This window comes from Peromyscus californicus, unplaced genomic scaffold, assembly GCF_007827085.1.
Source record: "Peromyscus californicus insignis strain IS unplaced genomic scaffold, ASM782708v3 Scaffold_2__1_contigs__length_46816999, whole genome shotgun sequence".
NCBI classification, from domain to species: domain Eukaryota; kingdom Metazoa; phylum Chordata; class Mammalia; order Rodentia; family Cricetidae; genus Peromyscus; species Peromyscus californicus.
The window spans coordinates 29877324-29904628 of record NW_026294540.1 but is presented as its reverse complement, the minus strand read 5'-3'; the positions used below and the strand labels follow the sequence as shown (position 1 = coordinate 29904628).

Genomic DNA, 27305 nt, shown 5'->3' with positions numbered 1-27305 from the left:
AGGATGTACTACTACTTTTCACTGCACCAGTCTGTTTGGTAAACTTTTTTAAGATGTTTCCCATCTCATCTCCCTTGACATCCTCCCTTACGAGGTCTTTACATCACCCTGAGTCTCATGTAACTTTTGTGGTAGAGAGTTCTGGGCAAGTCTATTCAAGAAGCTTTATCCCTGGGGTCTTGCTGTCTATCCTCTTAGATGAAGTCATGGGGCCTGTGGTTAAAGAAGATCCCAAATGCCTTTTGAAGCTTGTTTTTATCTTGAACGCCAGGTCTCAGATGGAAAGTCTCAAAGAAAGGTTTTCAAATTCTCCATGGAGTGTAGAAGGAACATGTCAAAAAAGTGTATGTGATTAGAGTGATGACTTCACACACCTACAATATTACAAACTTTTGTTTTCCCCAAAATATTAGCTCTATATGTAGCTGCTGAACACATTGGGATCCCTGACCCCCGTGCTTACAGTGTGGAAGACACTTCTATTTTATAATGATCTCTTTGATTTTTCTTTTCTGGCTCCTACAGTCTCTTGTTCCTTTGTCCTCCTTTGATGCTTCTCAATGCCATTCAAAAGTACAACGTCATTTATATCAAGATGGAAATGTACTGATTGCTGCACTTGTTCCACTTTTTTATGTTTTTGACAGTACAACAAATGATTTTAGTCCTGTAAAACAGAATATGGTCCAGTAAGTACTTTTAAAATGTATGTCTTTTCATTATTCAGATTTTATCATCCTCAAGGAAATTTGAATTCACAAGAATTTAATTTTTTCCCATTCTGACATTCCCTCTCTCATACTCATAAAACTCCTTTTCAGTTGTGTCTTCATGTTCCCTTTTTTCTTCTCTCAAAGAAAAAGAGTTTGTTTTAATTAATGTTATTTTACCCATTTGATACTCTGAACCTCTCTAGGTTCCTTTGCTATTCCTTTATCAGTCCAATGGTGGGACATTTTCATGGCTTTCTATGCAGATGGAATATCTTACAGCTTGACTCACTGTTTTGGGCCATTTTCAAGGGTAGTTGTTGTCCTTTGAGAAGAAATGATGGCATTCTTTGCAGTGACTACAGAGTCTTTGTGTTATGGTAGAGTGACAGGGACTGCCTGTGGTATCTACTGCTGATTAGCAAGTCAGAATATGAGAATTTGGAGTTTGGTCCTCTCATTTTCAAAAACTTTCAAAATGACTTACAATTTTTATCTAGAATTTTTATTAGTATTCTTTTAGATTCTGTCAGTTGTGTACCATTTACTCCATTTCATCCCTATGTTTGTAATTATTTACATCTGGTACAGATATATTCTGGAAGTCACATAGATGCTGATGGTGACCTCAGTGGGTAGTATCTAAGTTAGTTTTGTAAAGATTAGAGGACAGTGGCAGACAAGATTAGAGAAGTTCTTGGACTCTGCTGAAGGGAAATGCCTACACATAATGCTTTGTGAAGGAAGTAAGTTCCACTTTATTCTGTGCATACTTTTCTGTGGTTGTAAGATTCATGGGATATGAAATGAAGGATGATGGCTTATAGTAATTTTAACACAATGGTGTAAAATGGAAATGCAGAAGCAAAGTTAATGTAGACACTCAGAATCAGAATATAGATAAATAGGAGTGAAGATGAATTTAGGTTCTTGTGATATGTTTGTGGTTTTATTGAAAGCTAGATGAAGTGCTAGACTTCAGCACAGGGAATGTAGCATAGTAGAAGTAGAGGGGAAAAGCTGGTAGATATTAGTATGTTTTGACAAGTTATTCTGAAACAGATAAAGAAAATATGATGACCGATATCCATTTATAGGAGTGTATCAATGTGACTACACGAAGAAAGTATTATTATTTTGTTTCATCCTCTTGCTTGATTTTCCTCATATTTTAATAGGATGCACATGTGCATGTTCTTCCTGATAATAATAAGCAAAAGAGCATAGAATGTGTGGCCAGGAATATAACTCATTACAGTAAATTTTGTGCATTATTCTCTAAATTTATTTTACTTTCAAGTGGTTCTAATTTTAGAAATAATAAATAAATAGGATATATATATATATATATATATATATATATATATATCCACATAGTGATATATATGTGTATACATATATAGAGACGTACACATATGTAGATTTTTCCAATTTTATATACATTTATATATGTATTTCAGGGACATATATATCCTTTAAGATTAATTCTGATTATGAATATGAGCAGATCACCTAGTTTCCTGGAAAGGTACTTTTTAAATTGTTTTGTGGTGATAATATTCCCTCTAAGTGATTACAAACAGACAATTTCTCTACTCATGTGTGAGCATCATTTTTTTCACATTTACTTCAATGTATAATTGATATGACAAGTCAAATGCCGTTTTAACAATACAATTATGAGTGTATATGTTGTGTTCAGAACATGAAACAAATGCATGTTTCTCACCCTCTCCCTTGAGACCTCCTTGTTACTTAGCTTCTCTGTGTCTGTGGCTTATAACATGGTTATCCTTTACAGCTAATATCCACTTATAAGTTAACACAAATCTTGTTTGTTTTCCTGGGTCCAGGTTACTGCACTCATGATGATCTTTTCTAGTTTCATCTATCTGTCAGCAAATTTCATGATGTTTCTGTTTTTAACAGTCAAATAATACTCCATTGTGGTAATGTACCTCATTTTCTTAATCTGTTGTTCAGTTTAAGGATATCTAGGTTGTTTCCAATTCATAGCTACTATGAATTAAGCTTCTTTGAACATAGTTAACCAAGTGTCCTTGTCATATGGTGTAGGATCTTTGGATATATTTTCAGGAGTGTTAAAGGTGAGTCTTGCAGTAGATCTAGTTCCAATTTTTGTGAAACCGCCAAAATGGTTGTATAAGTTTGCACTCCAACAAGCAATGGAGCAATTCCCCTTGCTCCACATCCTCACCAGCTTGAGCTGTCAGTTAGTTTTTGACCTTAGCCATTCTGAAAAATTTAAGAAAGTATACTAGTGTTGTTTTGATATGCATTTCCCTAATGGTTAAGGATGTTGCACATTTCTTTAAGTGATTCCCGACCATTTGAGAGTCATCTGTTGAGAATTTTCTATTTAGATTATATCCCATTTTTAATTGAATATTTGGAGGTTTTGATATATAGTTTTGTGATTTTTTAAATATAATTTGGATATCAGCCCTCTATCACATATGGAGTTTGTGAAGATCCTTTCTCATTCTCTAGGCAGCCATTTTGTCCTTTTGACAGTGTCCGTTGCCTTATAGAAATTTTTCAGTTTCAGGAGAATATATTCCTTGATAATTTGGAGTTCATAATGTTTCCAATTAGGTCCTTTATTCCTAATAAACATGTTTCATGTTAAAGGACATAACATTTGCTTTGTGATTATTCTAAAAATTCTCACAATGATATATTCATTTCAAATATATGTTTACATTTCCTTTTTGTGAAAAATTAAACATTTCAAGTTTGATCAAAATGTTTTCATCCATTTCATGATTATGTATTTCTGTCATGTATACCCATGCTCTAACTACAAACATAAGTTCATCAATTACCCTCCCATTTACATTCATTAACAATATGAACTCCATGTGATTTGATTTTCCCTGATATATCAATGATTTAAACACCCATTAATTTTTCCAGTAGTGTTTATTTTACTTTTAACTGAATTTCTAACATGTTCTATCTCTTTTAGATTTCAATGGAAACAATGTGACTCAGGAAACATTAAGAAATCCATACTGGCCATTTCTGTTATACATATCTTTCTTTTTTTTCTTTTTTCTTTTATAATTTAATATAATTTTACATATCAGCCATGGATTCCCTTCTTCTCCCCGCTCTACCTCCCAGCCTTCCCTCCAGCCGACCCCCATTCCCGTCTCCTCCAGGGCAAAGACTCCCCTGAGGATTGAGTTCAACCTGGTAGTTTCAGTCCAGGCAGGTCCAGTCCCCTCCTCCCAGGCTGAGCCAAGTGTCCCTGTATAATCCCCAGGTTTCAAACAGCTAACTCATGCACTGAGTACAGGACCCTGTCCCACTGCCTGGATGCCTCCCAAACAGATCAAGCTAATCAACTGTCTCACTTATTCAGGGGCCTGATCCAGTTGGGGGTTCCTCAGCTATTGTTTCATAGTTCATATGTTTCCATTCATTTGGCTATTTGTCCCTGTGCTCTATCCAACCTTGGTCTCAACAATTCTCACTCATACAAACCCTCCTCTTTCTTGCCAATTGGACTCCTGGAGTTCCACCTGGGGCCTGGCCATGGATCTCTGCATCCGGTTCCCTCAGTCATTGGATGGGGTTTCTAGCACGACAATTAGGGTGTTTGGCCTTCTATCACCAGAGTAGGTCAGTTCCGGCTGTCTCTCAACCATTGCCAATAGTCTATTGTAGGGGTATCTTTGTGGATTTCTGTGGGCCTCTCTAGCACTTTGCTTCTTCCTATTCTCATATGGTCTTCATTTATCATGGTCTTTTATTCCTTGTTCTCCTTCTCTGTTCTTGATCCAGTTGGGATCTCCTGCTCCCCTAAGCTCTCTTTCCCTCGACCCTTGACCTTCATTATCATGAAGGTAATGAACGTCCATGTTGTTCATGTAGATCTCATCCATTTCTCTGTCATTGGGCGATCCCTGTGTCTTTCCTGGGGTCCTGTTTTCTAGGTAGCCTCCCTGGAGTTGTGAGTAGCAGTCTATTCATATCTTTCTAATGATGTGTCTTTTATCTTGAAACAGTGTCACTCTACTCATAATACTAAAAGCAATCATCACTTAGATTATTTTTTACATTTGCATTTATCTGATGATCAGTGATGTTGAAAACTTTTTAAAGTAGCTATTGATAGTATGTGCTTTTCTTTTGTACAAGATCTGTACATGCCATTACTCCATTTGATGAATTGAGGTTTTATTGCCTTGATCTACAACTTCTTCAGATTATTGAATGCTTTTGACATTAGTCTACCACCTAAAGTACAAAAAGCGAATGATTTATCCTATATATGGTGTTCAGACCATAGTTTTTTTGTTGTAAAGAATATTTTATTCATTATTTTCATAATTGAATCTTCAGGTCTATCTTGTGTTAGCTGAGGCTAATTTGTGTGACATTAGCATTATCTTGTGTAAGTTCTTGCCTACACCAATACCTTGACAATTATTATTTGTGTGGTCTATAAATTTTGGTGTTTCATTTTTGAAGCTAAGGACTGTGATCCATTTTAAATTGATTTCTATAAAAGGTGGAGGATAATGGTCCAATTTCACTGCCCTGCATGTTGATGCCCAGACTGTCAGCTGTATTTGTTGTATAGGCTGTGTTTCCTCAACTGCCTCTTTTGCCTCCTTTGTTAAAAGAAATAGTTGTTTCTTTGGTGTTTACAGGAAATCACAACTATCTAGATGTAAGTACCATCTTACAACAATATAATGGTTACCATCAAGAAATCTAACCATAAATATTTGAAAGTCTTTGGCAAAGACAAATCATTATTTTCTTCAAGTGGGCATGAAAATGTATAGAGATGTTATGGAAATCATTTTGGAGACCCATCAAAGATTTAAAATAGAAATAAAATGACATATGGAACATTTATTCTACTTCTGACCTCATTTCCTGAAAAGTCTTCAACCTGTCTAGGAGATTTTCTTTCACTCTGAATGAGGTTCTTATCATTTTGCTTTGTTTTGTTTTTTTGTTGTAGCTCTATTGTTTTGTTCATTTTTTTTACTTTTTTATATTTCTCTATTTATTTTACAACCTGCCTGCAGTTTCCCCTCCCACCTCACCTCCCACTCCCTTCCCCCACCTTCCCTCTGTCCTCCTTTAATCCACTCCTGCTCCTTCACTATGCAGAAAAATGCAGGCCTCCCATGGATATCAACCAAGCAGGGCATATCAAGTTGCAATAAGAATAAGCACCTCGCCTTGTATTAAAGTGGCAAGATAACCAGCATGAGGAATAATGGTCCCAAACACCAGCAAAAAAGTCAGAGATGGCACCTGTTCCCACAGCTGGGAGTCCCACAAGAATCTAAGCTACACAACTGTTACATAAATGCAGAAGACCTAGGCCTGTCCCATTCAGGCTCCCTGCTTGTCGGTTCAGTCTCTGTGAGCCCCTATGAGCCCAGGTTAGTTGATTCTGTGGGTTTTCATGTGATGTCCTTGACTCATCTGGCTCTTGCAATCATTCCTCCCTCTATTCAGCAGGGAGGAAAGATTGCAAACCTTATGTTTGATTGTGGGTCTCTGCATCTGTTTCCACTAGATGCTGAATAAAAGCTCTCTGATGACATTTTGCTAGGCACCAATATATGAGTATAGAAGAAAATGTCTAAGCATCATTATGTCGAGAATTTTTCTCCAGTAGTTTTTCATTTTATTCTAGACTCTAGGCCATCCAGCCCTTGGGTTCTGGTGCTCCAGGCACTATCAGGTGTAGGCTCAGTCTCAGACTGGACCAGTCTTTGGTTGACAACTCCCATAATCTTTGTGCCACCAATAACCCAGCACTTCTCATAGGCTGGACAGACTGTAGGTCGAATGTTATGTGGCTAGGTTCGTGTCTGAATTCCTCTACTAGTAGTCTTGCCTGGGAAGAGAAGATGGTCAGTTCAGGCTATGTATCCTCTTACCTGAGGTCATCCTTGTAAATTCCTGGAGTTTCCCTTATACCAGATTTCTACCTGATCCTGAAGTGACCCACTTTATGGTTGTCTCTTTCAGTACTCTCCACTCCACCCCCACCTGATGCCTCATGTTGCCAAAACCCACCTACCCCCAGTCCATCCATGAAATCTCTTCTATTTCCCCTTCCCTGGGAGATCTGATTGTCACCCTTGAGCCCTCCTTGTTACCTAGTCTTATTATCATTATGATACTATCTCACAAGAGCTTCTCTCCCTATTTAGATCTGGGTCACAATTGCTTTGTTTTATTTGTTTGTTTGTTTTCTTTGTTTAGTTTTGTTTTCTACACATCAATCTTGTTTGGAACACAGACACACGAAGGTCTGGTTTACAGAGCTAGCAGTCTGGGTAGCCTATAAAGACAAAGGAAGGGGTATTAAGAAGCATGTGTGTGTGTGTGTGTGTGTGTGTGTGTGACATCATGATCTTGAGGTTTAATGTACTTGAAATTTGTTTAAATTCACTCTTCTTTTGTTTATTTGTTTTGAAATATTAAGTGGCTTTAATTGCATGTCTCTGGAATCTTGTAGCACTCCTTCGCAAGGTCATCCATGTGTCTCTCCTAGGGTCTTTCCCTGTTAGCTAGTCTTTCTGGAGTGGTGGGTTGCAGTCTGCCGATCCCTTCCCTCACATTTAGTATCCACTTATGAGTGAGTACATATTATGTTTGTCCTTCTGAGTCTGGGTTACATCACTCAGGATGATATTTTCTAGATCTATCCATTTGTCTGTACATTTCATGATATCATTGTTTTTTACTGCTGAGTAGTGCTCCATTGCGTGTATGTGCCACAATTTCTTTATCCATTCTCCAGTTGAGGGGCATCTAGGTTATTTCCAAGTTCTTGCTATTACAAATAATGCTGATATGAACATAGTTGAGCATGGGTCCTTGTGGTAAGATTGAGCATTCCTTGGGTATATGCCCAAGAGTGGTATAACTGGGTCTTGAGGAAGACTTATTCCTAATTTTCTGAGAAACTGCCATACTGATTCCCAGAGTGGCTCTACAAGTTTGTATTCCTACCAACAGTGGAAGAGTGTTCCCCTTGCTCCACATCCTCTCCAACATAAGCTGTCTTCAGTGTTTATGATCTTAGCCATTCTGATAGGTGTAAGATGGTATCTCAGAGTTGTTTTGATTTGCATTTCCCTGATGACTAAGGATGTTGAGCAATTCCTTAAATGCCTTTCAGCCATTTGAGATTCTTCTGTTGAGAATCCTCTGTTAATCTCTATAGCCCATTTTTTAATGGGATTTTTCAGTATTTTGATGTCTAGCTTTTTGTGTTCTTTATATATTTTGGAGATCAGCCCTCTGTCAGATGTGGGGTTGGTGAAGATCTTTTCCCATTCTGTAGGCTGTCATTTTGTCTTATTGACTATGTCCTTTGCTCTACAAAAGCTTCTCAGTATTAGGAGGTCCCATTTATTAATTGTTGCTCTCAGTGTCTGTGCTACTGGTGTTATATTTAGGAAGTGGTCTCCTGTGCCAATTCATTCCAGATTACTTCCTTCTTTCTCTTCTATCAAGTTCAGTGTAACTGGATTTATGTTGAGGTCTTTGATCTACTTGGACTTAAGTTTTGTGCATGGTGACAGATATAGATCTATTTGCAATCTTCTGCATGTTGACATCCACTTATGCCAGTACCATTTATTGAAGATGCTTTCTTTTTTCCGTGGTACGGTTTTGGTTTCTTTGTCAAAAATCATATGTTCATAGGTGTGTGGATTAATGTCAGGGTCTTCAATTGATTCCATTGGTTCACATGTCAATTTTTATACCAGTACCAAGCTGTTTTTATTACTATAGCTCTATAATACAGCTTGAGGTCAGGAATCATGATTAGTCCAGAGGTTGATTTATTATATAGGATTCTTTTAGCTGTGCTAGGTTTTTTTGTTTTTCCATATAAACTTAAGTATTGTTCTTTCCAAGTCTGTGAAGAATTGTGTTGGTATTTTTATGGGGATTGCATTGAATCTGTAGATTGCTTTTGATAAGATTGCCATTTTTACTATGTTGATTCTACCTATCCATGAGCATGGGAGATCTTTCCATTTTCTGATATCTTCTTCAATTTCTTTCTTCAGAGACTTAAAGTTCTTATCATACAGGTCTTTCACTTGCTTAATTAGAGTTACCCCCAAGGTATTTTATATTATTTGTGGCTATTGTAAAGGGTGATGTTTCTCTGATTTCTTTCTCAGCCCCCTTTTCATTTGTATATAGGAGAGCTACTGATTTTTTTTAGTTAATCTTGTATCCTGCCACCTTACTGAAGAAGTTTATCAACTGTAGGAGTTCCCTGGTAGACTTTTGGGGGTCACTTATGTATACTATCATACCATCTGAAATAATGAAAAATTGACTTCTTCCTTTCTAATTTCTATCACCTTGATCTCCCTTTGTTGTCTTATTGCTCTAGCTAGAACTTCAAGTACTATGTTGAATAAGTATGTGGAGAGTGGACAGCCTTGTCTTGTTCCTGATTTTAGTGGAATTGGTTTGAGTTTCTCTCCATTTAATTTGATGTTGGCTGTCTGCATGCTGTAAATTGCATTTATTATGTTTAGGTTTGTTCCTTGTATTCCTGATCTCTCTAGAACCTTTATCATGAAGGAGTGTTGGATTTTGTCAAAGGCTTTTTCAACATCCAATGAGATTATTATGTGTTTTTTTCTTTCAGTTTGTTTATATGTTGTATTACATTGACAGATTTTTGTATGTTGAACCATCCTTGCATCCCTTGGATGAAGCCTACTTTGTCATGGTGAATAATTTTTTTGATGTGTTCCTGGATTCGTTTAGCCAGTATTTTATTGAGTATTTTAGCATCAAAGTTCCTGAGGGAGATTGGTCTGTAATTCTCTTTCCTTTTTGCATCTTTGTGTGGTTTGGATATCAGGGTAACTGTAGCCTCATAAAAAGAATTTGGTAATGTTCCTTCTGTTACTATTGTGTGGAACAATTTGAAGAGTATTGGTATTAGCTCTTCTTTGAAAATCTGGTAGAATTCTGCCCTGAAATCATTTGGTCCTGGGCTTTTTTTTGGTTGGGAGACTATTAATGACCATTTCTATTTCCTTAGGGGTTATTGGTCAATTTAAATAGTTTGTCTGGTTTTGATTTATCTTAGGTATGGTGTACCTATCCAGAAAATTTTCCATTTCTTTCACATTTTCCAGTTTTGTGGAGTACAGGTTTTTGAAGTATGACCTGATGATTCTCTGGATTTCCTCAATGTCTGTTGTTATGTCCCCCTTTTCATTTCTGATTTTGTTAATTTAGATGCTCTCTCTCTGCTTTTTGGTTAATTTGGATAAGAGCTTATCTATCTTGTTGATTTTCTCAAAGAACCAACTCTTTGTTTCATTGATTCTTTGTATTGTTCTCTTTGTTTCTATTTTATTGATTTCAGCCCTCAATTTGATTATTTCCTGGCATCTGTTTCTCCTGGGTGAGTTTGCTTCTTCTTGTCTAGAGTTTTCAGTTGTGCTGTTAAGTCACTAGTGTGAGATTTCTCCAACTTCTTTATGTGGGCATTTAGAGCTATGAATTTCCCTCTTAGCACTGCTTTCATGGTGTCCCATAAATTTGGGTATGTTGTACATTCTTTTTCATTGAATTCTAGGAAATCTTTAATTTCTTTCTTTATTTCTTCCTTGACTCATTGGTGACTTAATTGGGCATTATTCACTTTCTATGAGATTATAGGCTTTCTGTAATTTTTGTTGTTTTTAAGCCATGGTTGTCTGATAAGACACAGGAGATTATTTCAATTTTTTGTATCTGTTCAGATTTGCTTTGTGACCAAGCATGTGTTCAATTTTGGAGAAGGTTCCATGGAGTGCTAAAAAGAATGTATATTCTTTTGTGTTAGGGTGGAATATTCTGTAGATATCTATTAAGTCTATTTGAGTCATAATGTCTGTTATTTTCCCTTGTTTGTCTGTTAAGTTTCTGTTGGGCAGACTTGTCCTTTGGTGAGAGTGGGGTGTTAAAGTCTCCCACTACCAATGTATAAGTTTTGATGTGCCTTTTAAGCTTTAGTTGTAGCTTGAGTTTTCCTGCCTGGCCCACAGTCAGGACAAATCTCTCTCACCCGCCAGTCCCAAGCTGCTCAAACCCAATCAAGTAAACACAGAGACTTATATTGGTTACAAACTGTATGGCCATGGCAGGCTTCTTGCTAACTGTTCTTACAGCTTAAATTAATCCATTTCCATTAATCTATACCTTGCCACATGGCTCGTGGCTTACTGGCATCTTCACATGCGGCTTGTCATCATGGCAGCTGGCAGTGTCTCTCTCACTCAGCCTTCCACTTCTCAGTTTTTTTTTCTCCTTGTCCCGCCTATACTTCCTGCCTGGCCACTGACCAATCAGTGATTTATTTATTGACCAATCAGCAACACATTTGACATATAGACCATCCCACAGCACTTCGCTTTTTCTTTTCTTAAAAAGGAAGGTTTTAACCTTTACACATCTCCAAAGTCAGCTTGGTATATTTGGGAATTTGGGCATAGCTTCTCTTACTACTTCCTGCTGGAGGGGGGCGCTGTATCTTATGGGGACACAAAGAATATTTTAGGATTATGGAGTAGTCCATGAGGGTGTATCGTCTGAGCCAGTTGCTTTGAAACGGTTCTGGATGTTGGATCATCTGGGCCATGGTGTCATCGGAGACCTTTCAGGGAGTCTTGGCTGGTCAAATCTGATGTATCTTAATCTGGAACAAATCCATAGCCTCTGGCTTTCGGCATCTTCACATGCGGCTTGTCATCATGGCAGCTGGCAGTGTCTCTCTGCCTCAGCCTTCCACTTCCCAGCTCTATTCTCCTCCTTGTCCCGCCTATACTTCCTGCCTGGCCACGGGCCAATCAGTGATTTATTTATTGACCATTTAGCAACATATTTGCCATACAGAACATCCCACAGCATTTAGTAATGTTTCTTTTACGAATGTTGGTGCCCTTGTATTGGGGGCATAAATATTCAGATTTGAGACTTCATCTTGTTGGATTTTCCCTGTGATAAATATGTAGTGTCCTTTGTGATTTCTTTCAATCGATTTTAGTTTGAAGTCTATTTTATTAGATATTAGGATAGCTACACCAGCTGCTTCTTTTTTTCTTTTCCTTTATTTTATAATTTAATTTAATTTTACATATCAGCCACGGATTCCCTTGTTCTCCCCCCTCCTGCTCCACCCCCTGCCTTCCTCCCAACCCATTCCCCATTCCCATCTCCTCCAGGGCAAAGACTCCCCTGAGGATTGAGTTCAACCTGGTAGTTTCAGTTCAGGCAGGTCCAGTCCCCTCCTCCCAGGCTGAGCCAAGTGTCCCTGTATAATCCCCAGGTTTCAAACAGCCAACTCATGCACTGAGTACAGGACCCTGTCCCACTGCCTGGATGCCTCCCAAACAGATTAAGCCAATCAGCTGCCTCACTTATTCAGAGGGCCTGGTCCAGTTGGGGGTTCCTCAGCCATTGTTTCATAGTTCTTGTGTCTCCATTTGTTTGGCTATTTGTCCCTGTGCTTTATCTAACCTTGGTCTCAACAATTCTCGCTCATACAAACCCTCCTCTTTCTTGCCAATTGGACTCCTGGAGTTCCACCTGGGGCCTGGCCATGGATCTCTGCATCCGGTTCCCTCAGTCATTGGATGGGGCTTCTAGCATGACAGTTAGGGTGTTTGGCCATCCTATCACCAGAGTAGGTCAGCTCGTGGCTGTCTCTCGACTGTTGCCAATAGTCTATTGTGGGGGTATCTTTGTGGATTTCTGTGGGCCTCTCTAGCACTCTGCTTCTTCCTATTCTCATGTGGTCTTCATCCATCATGGTCTTTTATTCCTTGTTCTCCTTCTCTGTTCTTGATCCAGTTGGGATCTCCTGCTTCCCTAAGCACTCTTTCCCTCGTCCCTTGCCCTTCATTACCCCCACTCATGTCCATGTTGTTCATGTAGATCTCATCCATTTCTCTGTCATTGGGTGATCCCTGTGTCTTCCCTGGGTTCCTGTTTTCTAGGTAGCCTCCCTGGTGATGTGAGTAGCAGTCCAGTCATCCTTGTTCCACATCTAGTATCCTCCTATGAGTGAGTACATACCATGCTTGTCTTTCTGAGTCTGGGTTACCTCACTCAGAATGACTTTTTCTAGATCCATTCATTTGCTTGCAAACCTCATGCTGTCATTGTTTTTCTCTGCTGAGTAGTATTCCATTGTGTATATGTACCACATTTTGTTTATCCATTCATCAGTTGAAGGTCATCGAGGTTGTTTCCATGTTCTGGGTATTACAAACAATGCTGATATGAACATAGCTGAACAAGTGCTCTTGTGGTATGATTGAGCATTCCTTGGGTATATGCCCAAGAGTGGTATGGCTGGATCTTGGGGGAGATGGATTCCCAATATTCTAAGAAAGCACCATATTGATTTCTAAAGTGGTTGTACAAGCTTGCATTCCCACCAGCAGTGGAGAAGAGTTCCCCTAGCTCCACATCCTCTCCAGCATAAGGTGTCTTCAGTGTTTTTGATCTTAGCCATTCTGACAGGCATAAGGTGGTATCTCGGAGTTGTTTTGATTATCCCTGATAATTAGGGATCTTGAGCAATTCCTTAAATGTCTTTCAGCCATTTGAGTTTCCTCTGTTGAGAATTCTCTGTTTAGTTCTGTAGCCCATTTCTTAATTGGACTGTTGGGCATTTTGATGTCTAATTTCTTGAGTTCTTTATATATTCTGGATATCAGTCCTCTGTCAGATGTGGGGTTGGTGAAGACCTTTTCCCATTCTGTAGGCTGTCGCTTTGCCTTGTTGACTGTATCCTTTGCTCTACAGAAGCTTCTCAGTTTCAATAGGTCCCATTGATTGATTGTTTCTCTCAGTGTCTGTGCTACTGGTGTTATATTTAGGAAGTGATCTCCTATGCCAATGTGTTCAAGACTACTTCCTACTTTCTCTTCTAGCAGGTTCAGAGTAGCTGGATTTATGTTGAGGTCTTTGATCCACTTGGACCTAAGTTTTGTGCATGGTGACAGATATGGATCTATTTGTAGCCTTCTACACGTTGATATCCAGTTATGCCAGCACCATTCATTGAAGATGCTTTCTTTTTTCCATTGTACACTTTTGGCTTCTTTGTCAAAATATATGTACATAGGTGTGTGGATTAATATCAGGGTCTTCAATTCATTTCCATTGGTCCACATGTCGGTTTTTATGCCAGTACCAAACCAGCTTGCTTCTTAAATCCATTGATTGGAATGTCTTTTCCCAGGCTTTTATTCTGAGGTGGTGTCTATCTTTAAAGTTGAGGTGTGTTTCTTGTGTGCAAAAAATGGATGGATCTTGTTTTGTATCAATTTTGTTAGCCTGTGTCTTTTTATATGTGAAATGAGACCATTGATATTGATGGATATTAATGACCAATTATTGTTAATTCCTGTTATTTTTTGGTGGTAGTGTTGTGTGTTTCCCTTCTTTGGTATTTGTTGGTGTGGGACTATTTATTGGCTGTGTTTTCATGGGTGTATCTAACTTCCTTATGTTGGATTTTTCCTTTGAGTGCTTTCTGTAGGGCTGGATTTGTAGAGAGAGATTGTTTAAATCTGGTTTTATCATGGAATATTTTGTTTACACCATCTATGCTGATTGAGAGTTTTGCTGGGTATAGTAGTCTGGGTTGGCATCCATGGTCTCTTTGTATCTGCATAACATCTGTTCAGGACCTTCTGGCTTTTAGAGTCTCCATTGAGAAGTCAGGTGTTATGGGTCTGCCTTTATATGTTATTTGGTCTTTTTCCATTGTGGTTCTTAATTCTTTATTCTGTATGTTTAGTGGTTTGATTATTATGTAGCGAGGGGCCTTTTTTTTGATCCAGTCTATTTGGTATTCTGTAACCTTCTTTTATTTTTATAGGCATTTCCTTCTTTAGGTTTTGAAAGTTTACTTCTATGATTTTGTTGAATATATTTTCTGTGCCTTTGAGTTGGTATTCTTCTCCTTCTTCTATCTCTATTAATTATTAGGTTTGGTCTTCTCATGATGTCCCAAATTTCTTGGACATTTTGGGTCATGTCTTTGTTGGTTTTGGTGTTTTCTTTGACTGATGAAACTCTTTCTTCTACTGTATCTTCAACGCCAAAAATCAGCTCTTCCATCTCTTGCATTCTGTTGGTTATACTTGCATCTGTAGCACCTGTTCGTTTACTCAGATTTTCCACTTCTAGCATTACTCAGTTTGTGTCTTCTTTATTGACTCCATTTCAATTTTGAAATCTTGAACTGTTTCCCTTCCTTGTTTAATTGCTTTCTCTTGGCTTTCAAGGGATTTACTTATTTCTTCCTATTTTTTGTTTGACTTTTCTTCGATTTCTTTAAGTGAATTTTTTATTTCTTCTTTTAAGATCTGTACTATCTTCTTGAAGTCATCCTTATGGTAGATATCTTCTGTTTCTTCTGTATTGGGATGTTCAGGTCTTGCTGATGTAGGTTCTGATGGAGCCATATTGGTTTTTATGTTGTTGACTGTATTTTTGCACTGGCATCTACCCATCTTTCTCCACTTGGTGCAAGCAGTGTCTGTGTCTGAGGGAGCCTCTTTGTTCTGATTGATACTATTGATCCAGTGGGAGCTCTTGGTCCAGTTGATGCTGATGGACTTTTTGTCTTAGGGAGAAGCTCTTAGTCCAACTGGCACTAGTGCGCTCTGTCTCATGGAGTAGCTGCAGTCTTAGTGTGTGGTAGATGGTGGTAGTCTGACCTGTCTGCAGGAGTTCTGCCTGCCAACTAGCCTCTTAGTCCAGTTGGGTGCTGGCAGGCTCTGTATCAGGAAACAGTTTAGTCTAGGAGGGTGGGTGGGATTTGGTGGATATAGGGCTTGGGTTACAGGGTCTGATTGGGGATGGGAGTAGTCTGACCTGTGTGCAGGAGGTCTGCCTGCCAACTGGCCTGAAACTGGAACTGCAATGGGTGAGCGTGTAGGGGCCTAAGTTTGTGCCCCTGGGCCCAAAGCCTAGGGGCTGGGTTGTTTGGCTATGAGGGTAAAGACTCACTTCTTAGTCCAGTCAGGTGCTGGGAGGCTCTGTCTCAGTGAGTAGTTGCAGTCTCAGAGGTTGAGTGAGATTTGGGAGAGGTGGGGCTTGGGTTACAGGGTCTGATGGGTTTGGTGGTAGTTTGTCCTGTGAGCAGGAGGTCTGTCTGCCAACTGGCCTGAAACTGAAACTGCAATTTGTGGGGGGTGTAGGGGTACAGTATTTTGCACCTGGGCACAAAGCCTAGGGGCTGGGGTGTTGGGGTATGAGGATAAAGACTCACCTCTTAGTCCAGTCAGGTGCTGGCAAGCTCTGTTGCAGGGAACAGTTGCAGTCTCGGAGGGTAGATGGGATTTTGTCTTGTAATTTTTAATCACTTTTAAAATTTATTTTTTCAGTATACATTTATATTTATTTCAACATGTTTACATAACTAAATACACATTTCTTCAAAATATCAGCCATTTCTTTATGGTGAGAAAATTCTGTTTTATTTTCTAGCTCTTCAAATGCATGGGTTTGTGTTTTTGTGTGTACATGTGTTGAATTTGTGTATTATATGATGTAGCATAAATACTTTAAGTTTCAGAAAACATCTTTCAAAATCTACAATTAATATTGTAATTTTCTATTTACATATATTATCTGTAATATTAATATTCTACATATTAAAGTTTATTTTAACAGGATTGTCTTGTAGTTACTATTGTGAATTATTGGTCAATGAATTTTTTTTTACCTTTTTCTTTACACATGTTTGCATGTATTCATATACTTCTGTGAGTACCTAATGTAGAGGATCACTATAAATCTCACATTTAAGTATATAAAGCCACATATCTTGATTTGTATTCTTGAATCCATCAGAAGTAGCTTCTAATTCAAGTAAAAGAAAGGAATTGTTAGTGGGATGATAGCAAGCAAAGAGAAAGAGCTTCCTTCTCCCTTTTCCTTGTACAGGTGTCTATCAGAATTAGATCTGCATTAAAAGTATGTCTCCCTGCCTCAAGGTCTTGACTAAGGAAATATCTACAATACGTGGATTAAAAGGGTGCTTTCTGACCTCTAAGACTGAAATTATATTTAGTCAAGTTAGTAAACAATAAAAGCCATCACAACTCCACCCCTTGCCAAACTGACATACAATCATTTTTTTTTGCTGTGATTCATTTCCAAATGAAAACCCCATGAGACATAGGAGGTTTAACAAGTAAATTTGCTATCTATTGTGAGAATATTCTTTCAATGGGGAGTGCTCAAGTAATGTCTATCCCTTCTCTTTAAATTCTCATTGACACCAAGTTTCATCCTCATCAAAGTTCACCATACAGAATCCATGAATTCATAATGCTTATTTACAGAAAATGAGGATGGTCTTTCTGATGAGAATGTGGATGACCTAGATATAGTCACACTGATAATTCTCTACTCACTATTATTAACATATTTTATTATTATATAGATAGATATCCCCGTACCAAGTTTTAAATATACCATCAAGTCATCTCATTTTTTAAAGGTGAATTAACATTTAAGATGTCTTGGTGTGCTCATTTTGGTCTAACAGATTTAAAGTAGTTGGTTGTTGTGTTTTACTTAATAGAATAAAATCGCTGTGTTGGATCTTCAAACACATATTTGTTCATTTGTTTTTTATCAGATTTCTTGGTGAAAAATATCCACATAATCATTAAAATAATTATTACTGCATATGCATTCATAAACTGTAGTTATATATCATATTTAAAAGCACAGATATAGTGTGCTTGTATATGAAAACATGATAACATTGCAATATGAGTAACATATCCTTGTATAGGAACAATAATATCTTCAACAAAATTGATAACCCTAAGAAATGTGAACCGTATTGTAGAAATAAAGTTGATATAAGAATCAGGAAATATCATTTTGACCTGAATTGTATGACTCTCTATGTCTTTGACTTAAAAGTAGACATTAAGTTTATATGTAAAACCTCAGGTTAATTGTTTCAAAGAGCTGTTCAGTAATATAGTCATTTTTATTTATTTTACCTATGTGGTCATATTCATTAAATAAGTATTTGAATTTAATATTAATTTGTAATTTTGTATTACTATGAACAAATTGAATGAGGTTAAAGTCCTCAGTTTTAGTTTATGGAAGCATCTTATAATCGTTTTGTTATTAAATACATGATATGAACATCAAACGATAATTCCATATGAGTAATCTCTACATACATAACACAAAAGACAAATTTTAATAAACTAAGATTTTCTGATTAAAGCATGTTGAGTTTAAATTTATATCACTTCCATTGTAAAAGGGAAACTTAACATAGCAATCTTTAATAAACATGTTGTTAGTCTGGGCAGAAACAAAAGCAGACACTCAGAGAACAAAGCAGCATGACGGGCAAAACACATTTTATCTTACTTAGAGGAAAACTGGCTTGGACTTACCAGTCAGAATTAGCAGTGAGACCCTGTTGAGCCTAATATAGTAGCTCTTTTTTGGCTGAAACTTGTCTCTCATTGGCAATACTAATCTTTTGAGTGTCTGTGGGTATCTGTGAATTTCAATTATGTCTCTTTAGAAACCAGTAAATATATCAGGTAAAGCCTATTAATGTTAAAGCAAAACAAAAACAAAAAAATATAAACACCTTAGAGGTCTGATATTTTCTGAATGTCCAAAATCTGCCAGCAGGGTATTCAAGGTTCTAGTGTAATCCACTCTTCTTGGGAGGTAAGAACATAGTGAAGGGTTAGAAGAAGAAGCTGGCAGATGAGGGAAAATACAAAATTCTGAGAAAAAAAAAACAAAGGGTCTGACTCATGCCTTTAGGCTATAAAAAGCTCACTCAGTGATTCTGCTCTTCATTGTATGGTTCTAGAAAAGGAAAAGGAGATGGCACTGGGAGAAATAAAAGTTTGGTCAAAGATATGCACTTGGTTGGGGGACTCTCAAACCCCTCCCAGGTTCATTCCAAATGTTGATTTGGGATGGATGCATGCAAAAGAGTCAGCCATACCCATAAGCATCATTGATTTTAATTAGAACAACTGAAATGCTGCAGTCTCTCCCTCTGTGTATGGACAGAGGGAATGAGTTGTGGGATCCCTAGGGTTTATTCACAATAGGAGAGCCTTAAAGGATAGAAGTTGTCATTTGCTGTTAAAGCATCGAAGAATTAGGTGCATTTATACGTGTTTCTACTTAACAGAAGTTTGCATGGGTAGTATCAGTTCAAGTCGACTTTCCTGTCCTGAAAATTTAGACCCAGCTGAGGCTTTTAGGTAATTAAATCATCACTTGCTATATACCCTGGCATTTAAATTGTAACCATTACCATGACAACAAAAATATTCTTTGTAGATATATAACATAGAAGGTATGAGAGCCATTGCATCAAACTTGTAGACAGTATGATATGAGTCCCATTCATTAATAATGATAATCTCTCTCTGTAGGTACAAGATGAGGAGCTACCAGTTTTCTTTGGCCTTCAGATTTGCCATAGAGGAGATCAACAGAAACACTCACATTTTACCCAACACGTCTCTAGGATTTCATCTCCATAATGTCCATATCAATCAAAGGACTATTCTTGTGGGAGCTCTCGGTTGCCTCACAGGATTTGAAAATGTGCATCCTAATTATGAATGTAGAAGTAGGAAGAAGATCACTGCCTTACTTACAGGAGTATCATGGGCAACATCTGCACTTATTGGGAGACTGCTGAATCTCTACAAGTATCCACAGGTGAGGAACATGCCTGCGAGGGGACAAGAAACTTGCATTACACTGCAGATATCTCAGATGTTTTCCAATGTAAGGAAATGATGTTGTGTCATCCATCTATCAAAGAAAATAAATCAGGCATTTGGTAATGTAGCCCAATTTACTTTGCTTGAGACAGAGAAGAGGAATAGGTTGGAGCCTGTAGTAGGTGTTTAGAAAATTCTGTGTCTTGTGAGGAATTCTCTCTAATTGCCTTAGGAAACAAGATCGGAGTTTATTATACTGTGCGCATAAGTTAGATTATACCAATCCAAAGTGCCACCTTTGTTTTAAGATTGTGTTCTATGTCAATGTCTTCACTCATGTTTCCTTCCTGAAATTTTCTTCAGCTTACTTTTGGGCCATTTGACACTATCCTGAATGACAGAAGCCAGTTCTCTTCTCTCTATCAGACAGCACCCAAGGACATATCTCTTTCACATGGCATTGTCATTTTGATGGTTCATTTCAGCTGGACCTGGGTGGGACTGGTTCTCATGGATGACCACACAGGGGCTGAGAGTCTATCAGACTTGAGAAGAGAGATGGACAGGTACAGAATATGTTTATCTTTTGTAGAAATGGTTCCAGACATCCCGATTATCTCCTACTATGAACCTTCCCTGAAAACTCACATGCAGATACTGAAATCATCTGCAAATGTGGTTATCATTTATGGTGACCATGAATCATTACTTGGTGCAATTATGATTATAGCAGAACATGTATTGAACATGAAAGTCTGGGTCTTGAAGTCACAATGGGATGAAACTTCTCTTACTAAATCTTTGCTATTTGATACCTTCCATGGGAGTCTCATTGTTGCACATCACCACACTGAGGTTTCTGATTTTAGGAAATTTATCCAGACATACAATCCTTCCAAATACCCAGAGGACTATTTTCTTGCGCGGTTCTGGAACACATATTTCAATTGCTCTTTTTCTGGACCTGATTGTAAAATTTTGGGTAACTGTCTACCCAATGCTTCTTTGGATATGTTGCCTAAAAGTGTTTGGGAAATGGATATGACTGAAGAGAGTTACAATTTATATAATTCTGTGTATGCTGTGGCTCACAGTCTCCATGAGATGACACTCAAACAAGTACAAATTCAGCCCCATGGAAATGGGGAGGTATATACCTTCCCTTGGGAGGTAAATTTTCTTCTGGTATATTTTATCAAAAGCACTGTGATATATTGAAGTTTAATAAAAGCACTAAGAACATGATTGTACACTGGCAGATTTTGCCAAAATGCACCTGAGAAAGTGTATGTAATTTATCATCTAGACATCATTGCAAAAGCATGTGTCATTGTTTATGTTGACTGGGTGGTAATAACAAGGTTAAAATGTGTGTATGTCATATCTACTTTGTGTTACAATTAACCTCAGAATCTTCTCATGATAATATACTCAATTGAAACACAAATATCTCTAAGTTTATTTCATATTAGAAATAGGAGAACTAAATTCTAAATTTTCAAATGCTATTAGGTCTTTATAATTCACATTATGAAGCTAAGGTTATGTTACCTAACTTATCATTTTAATACACTTTGGACATAAAAAAAACTCCATTTACAAACTGAAAATTTGAATAGATTACTTAAATATTTGGATGTTACTAGCACTTAAAACTATGGACATTTTCTTGAATCAATATTCATTAATTAAATCTTTCTGTTTGTTCGCTTGTTTGTTATTCTCTCTCTCTCTCTCTCTCTCTCTCTCTCTTTCTCTCTCTCTCTCTGTGTGTGTGTGTGTGTGTGTGTGTGTGTATGTGTGTGTGTGTGTGTGTGTGTGTGTGTGTGTGTGTGTGTGTGTGTGAAATCTTTCTAAAGAAACTGACTGGCAGTATAGAAGCATGATATATTCATTTCTTGTCTTCATCCATTAAAATGTTGACATTTTACTATAGCCTGCCATTTATGCTAGAGATTTTGGACAATGAGACCTATTGCTTCATCAAGTTCCATTGAAATTTTCTGGGAATTATTTAATCGTCAGATTATGCATCTCTTTTAGCTTCACCCTTTTCTCAAGAATATCCAGTTCAAAACTGGTGCTGGAAACATTGTGGTTTTGGATTCACAAAGGAAACTAGATGCAGAATATGATATTATCAACATCTGGAATTTTCCAGAGAGCCTCAGAAAAAAGATGAAAGTTGGAACATTTTCTCCAAAAGCTCCAGAAGGGCAGCAACTGTTTTTGTCTGACCATATGATACAATGGGCTATAGTATATACAGAGGTGGGCTGGATCTTATCTCATTACTTTGATATCTATGTCAGTAAACATTTGTTTGTGGATGTAATGATTGTTGTTTCCTTACTCAGTGCCCATCTCAATGTACAAAAATAATGTCATATGGGGAAGATTCTGTTGCCTTATTCTGAGTAACAGAATTGTTTATTTTTCCATACTTTATTCTATGGTCACTTATTTGCAGTTATAAATATAGTGTCTATTTATTACAATTTAATCCCTGCACTGAAACCAACTGACAAAAGCATTAATTAAACTGCCAGATTAGGAACTATCAGTGCATGGTTATTTTGATTTCAGGCACCAGGCAATACACAGTAGCATGGAGGGCACATATGCATTGGTTAATTACTTTTCTTGCTGCTGAAAAGGAAGTAGTTTCTCTATGCATCAAAACATATCTTATGAACATAAATTTCAGTTGTATCACATTTGGGGTGAGAAATCGATAATAATTCAGGCAATCATGTTGGCAAGAGCCTGAAAATGTGATACAAGTTGTATCTTCAGTCAGGAAGTAGATAGAGGTGAACACTGCTCTTCAACTCCCTTTTTGTTTTTCTTTCAGGCTTACCAACAGCCAATGAAATGTTGCTACATTATTATAGAATATAACTTCCCACTTCTAGTGCCATAACAAGATCATCTCGCATAGAAAATCACAAAGATTAGTTTATATGAAAATTCTGAATTCTGTCAAGTTGACAAATGTAAATTAAGCAACAACATTTGGAAACAAAGTTGCTCACTCCATCTGTGAGGAAGAACAGAATAGGATCAGTATGATATTACAGTTGCCCACTATGATATGTACTCAGTAAACTCACGTCTTATTTTCTTCCTATCATTTATATTTCCACAATTCTTCAGATTTCTGTTGTCTTTTGGATCATTGTTGAAACAAATTGAACTTCATAGGGTATACTACATTAAAATGATAAGCAATGCAACAAAAAAATCTGTAACCTGCAAATAATAAATATAAAAACTTTCTATCTCATTGTTCAATATGGAAAAACAACATTTTTATTGTTTTAAAACAGTACACTCCTATGGTGATATTTTATTTGTATTAAAATGTTGTTTGTATGTTAATAAATAAAGTTGCCCGGGGGTCAGAGCTATTAGCAAGCCATAGGAAAGCAGGGCAGTGGTGGCGTACACTTGTAATCCCAGCACTTGGTAGGCAGAGCTGGGTAAGTCTCTGTGTGTTCAGGGATACAGCCATTATTAGATACACATGCCTTTAATCTCAATACCAATCATGGAAAACCTGGAGGCCTATACAGACAGGTCGTGAGGAGGCAGTCATGTGGTTGGGTTTACAACCAATGAGAAGGCAGAACAGGAACTCTATATAAAGACTAACACAGGGGTAGCTCTGGTTCAGAGAGGTAGGACCACTGCAGGAGGAAGGGTAAGGTTTTAGCTCTTAGCTCTGACCTCTTGGCTTTCTTCTTTGCATTGGTTCTGTGTTTCTTATTTTATAAGAAGGTTGGTTACATTTACACACTCCTGAGTATTTTCTCTTCTATACTTACTTTCTAGCTTCCTCACTCTGTGTGCAGTGAGAGCTGTGTTCCAGGATTCAGAAAATCTCCCCAGGAGGGCAAGACTGTCTGTTGCTATGATTGCACTCCTTGTCCAGATAATGAGATTTCCAATGAGACAAGTAAGTGTCAGACTCACTGGGGAATTTTTCACCTCTAAATAATCTTCTGCAAAGTCTAAGAAGATTGAAAAGTTCTGTGATGGAACATTTGAGATATGTCCCCTTCTTCTTTCAGTTAGTATAAAAATGTTTTGATTCATTTTATCCTCATTTTAATTGATGCTCAGGCCATTGAAACTCATACTTGATGTATGTTATCGATCCTCTACAGCCATTATTGCTTTGCGAGAATAACTTTACCAATCATAGAGTAGTCTGATTTTTTTCACCATGTCATTTAGCACACATACACACAAACGCATGCATGTATGTATGCACAAACACATGCAGGCAAGCACTCATGTGCACATGCACAAACTTTATAAATCACTGACTTTTCTTGTATTTCCAATCATATTTATCTCATAGTTAGCTCATCTTAAAGGGTTGGATCCTTATGGCCTTTAGTTGCATAATTTCAGTCATGGTTCTAGGTTCATTAGAAGTGTTAGAACGATTCTATTTAATTTACACATGGACATATTTGAATGTATTTTATTTTATAATCTTTCATTTTGTTTTATCTGTGAATGTATTGCCTGCATTCATGTATGTGTACCATGTACTTGCTTGGTGTAACTCAATGTTAAATGTGGCATCAGATCACCTGTAGGTTGCATCGCAGGTAAAATGAACCACCATGTAAATGCTTGCAACTGAATCCAGGTCCTCCTTAAGAGGAACAGCTATGCTGCTAATATCTTATGAAACTAGGTGAAATGGCATATCAACACTTTTGTTAATGATAGTATTGTGAATAAACCAGGCATAGATGCACACATTTGTTCTTAGAACAAGTCAGGACACTGAATATGAAGGACCGTCTTTTCCAGGCAAAGGTGGATATAATAGAGAATCCTTATGTCAAAATATATCCAAGAAACATAAAACAGGCATGAGACAATTGATATCAGTGAAGATAAGGAACACATATACTCACAATACTTACTATGGAGAGAAACATAAAGAGGATTCCTCAACTTTATCATTTATATCAAATGGGTTGATTTGTATAATAACTGGAATTTTTTGAATGACAAAATGGTTTTCCTGAACACTACATGTTTTAATATTAATTCATGAAGTTTAAAACATTCAGACTTTTTGGTGACTTTAATTTGCCTAATTTTAAAGTATGCATATTGAGACTGACTGTACAATCCCTTCAAAAATTTAATGTGCAAACAGGCTTTGTGTACATTAGAGCCACAGTTTATTCATTCGCATGTTAGTTATATTCATTGGAAGAAACTAGAAACATCAATATCAAGTACTGCATGACTACAGTTTAATGAAACACTTTTTTAGTAAGAATGAAAAATTATTAAAACATAAGGGATAAATATTTGAAAACTGTGAATCCTGTACTTTAAAACCTATATAATGAGGCAAATCTATCTTTTAAAAATTATTTTAAATTTATGAAAATATTTGTCATGACTTATATACCCTGTGCATTTACTAAAGAAGATATATGGTTGTGCTTTTAAAGCATTCATGCTCCGTTAGAAATGGATAGATGTCAGTACATAGGATATAGAAAAAGCAGAGTACCTTGAGAGTGAGACGGTAGAAAGAAGGCACATCAGAAGAACTAACAAATTAAATGATAATAGAATAAAAGGTATATGAGGTAATAGAAAATAATAAACTCAATAGACTTTAATCAATTACAAAATCCACATTACAAAAATATTGAACAGTTTTAATAGAAATATGAGGAGCCAGGCAACGGTGGTGCATGCCTTTAATCCCAGCACCCAGGAGGCAGAGGCAGGTCTGTGAGTTTGAGGCCAGCCTGGGCTACAGTGTGAGATTCATGACAGGCTCCAAAGCTACACAGAGAAACCCTGTCTCACAAAACAAAAAAAATATGAAAAAGAAATATTCTTAATGTAAATATGTAGTAAATATAGTGATATTTATATCTTTTGAGTTTAAGATGAAACTCACAAGTTAAAAGTGATAAAGTATCAAAAAATTATTCCATGACCAACTAAGACTAAACTAGAGTTTTATATCTATTTGTTAAGTAGTTCTTTTCTGTCTAGAAGTGATTAAAGAGGTTCACACAGGAAGTTCTTTCAGGTTTCAAGAATCTAATAATTTTCATTCCACAAGCACTGTCAGAGAATGAACACACTGGAGTATTTAATAAACACATGGGAAATTGTTAAATTTGAGTCTGATGGCTGAGAACAACATTATAAGAAAGAAATTTCAGTGATCCTATGCTCAAGTTAGGTTTATGTAATTTAATTCAATAACATGACTATATGAATAAATAAAAATGCATTTTATCACTTACTTGAAATATATTTAAGTATAACAATATAAAAGATAGACTTGTTCACTTTATCTGCAACAAAGAACATAGGCAGTATCAACCTGGAATGAATGATTAGAAAGCATTGGGGAATTTTCACTATAGAGGACTGATTTACTTGAGTCTTGAACACAAAGGAAATGTGGGCAAATGCCTGACAAATGGTGCTGGGAAGTGGCTTGAGATAAAAGGGGAACCTGAACAGAGACTCACAATAACTTTAATTCCTAAATAGATATGGATCATTGTGTGAGGTGTCCAGAAAGTCATTATGCAAACACAGAGAAGATCCACTGCCTCCAGAAAGTAATGACATTTCTGTCCTATGAAGACCCTTTGGGGAAGGCACTCACCTGCTTGTCTCTGGGCTTCTTTGCATTAACAACTGGTGTTTTGGGGGTCTTTGTGAAGTATTATAACACTCCCATTGTCAGGGCCAACAATCAGGCTCTCACTTACATCCTGCTCATCACTCTGACATTCTGTTTTCTCTGTCCATTGCTATTCTTTGGCCATCCCAACACAGTCACCTGTATCCTGCAGCAGAGCTCATTTGGAGTCCTGTTTACAGTGGCTCTCTCCACAGTCTTGTCCAAAACTATTACTGTGGTTCTGGCTTTCAAGATAACATTTCCAGGGAGACTGATAAGGTGGATAATGATATCAAGGGCTCCTAACTTCATCATTCCTGTCTGCACCCTTATCCAGCTTGTGCTCTGTGGAATTTGGCTGAGCACCTCTCCTCCCTATGTTGACTCAGATGCTTACTCTGAACATGGACACATAATTATTATATGCAACAAAGGCTCCAGTATTGCCTTCCATTCAGTCCTGTTTTACCTATGCTCCATGGCACTTGGGAGCTATACTGTGGCTTACCTGTCCAGGAACTTGCCTGACACATTCAATGAAGCCAAGTTCATCACTTTCAGTATGTTGGTGTTCTTCAGTGTGTGGATCACATTCCTCCCTGTCTACCACAGCACCAAGGGGAAACTCATGGTGGCCATGGAAGTCTTTTCCATCTTAGCTTCCAGTGCAGGCCTCCTAGGTTGTATCTTTTTCCCCAAGTGCTATATTATTTTGTTCAGACCACAGAGGAATGTGCTTTATCATGTCCGAAACAAAGCACCATAAGAGGAAATGTGAAACTTACAGCTTAGTTTATGATTTCTTAATTACACAGAAGTTTTCAAGCTTGTTCAACACAAACCCAATTGTCAGAGATCATAAAGCAATTAAGATTTTGTATACAATGCTTTCATTTATTGATGAAATACACCCTTATTCTCTCATCTTCTAATATTTTCTACATATTTCTCATAATTAAAAACTCTATTTCTATAAAAATTCATTGTCTCTCTCAAATAATATTAAATAAAATATAAATGGGATAGGAAGGTATTCTTCCCTTCTTCAACATTGTGGAACTTTGCTTTTATAGCACCAAACATTTTCATATGTATCCATGTGTTTTT

The 27305-nt window shown here is 37.2% G+C and overlaps 1 protein-coding gene across 1 annotated transcript; it reads left to right on the top strand.

The window, feature by feature from the left end:
* The first annotated feature begins 489 nt into the window (after positions 1-489).
* Positions 490-26964, top strand: LOC128120810 (vomeronasal type-2 receptor 116-like). Its single transcript, XM_052755018.1, has 6 exons — positions 490-689; positions 19208-19499; positions 19868-20674; positions 21548-21775; positions 23339-23462; positions 26063-26964. The coding sequence occupies exons 1-6, from the start codon at positions 490-492 to the stop codon at positions 26962-26964; spliced, it is 2553 nt and encodes an 850-aa protein (XP_052610978.1).
* The last annotated feature ends 341 nt before the right edge of the window (positions 26965-27305 follow it).

Bases quoted from the DNA above. Each gene is read 5' to 3' on its own strand.
- LOC128120810 (XM_052755018.1), top strand. From the start codon at position 490: ATGATCTCTTTGATTTTTCTTTTCTGGCTCCTACAGTCTCTTGTTCCT. The intron at 690-19,207 runs GTAAGTACTTTT...CTCTCTCTGTAG, and splicing joins GTAAAACAGAATATGGTCCA to GTACAAGATGAGGAGCTACC. The intron at 19,500-19,867 runs GTGAGGAACATG...AATTTTCTTCAG, and splicing joins ATCTCTACAAGTATCCACAG to CTTACTTTTGGGCCATTTGA.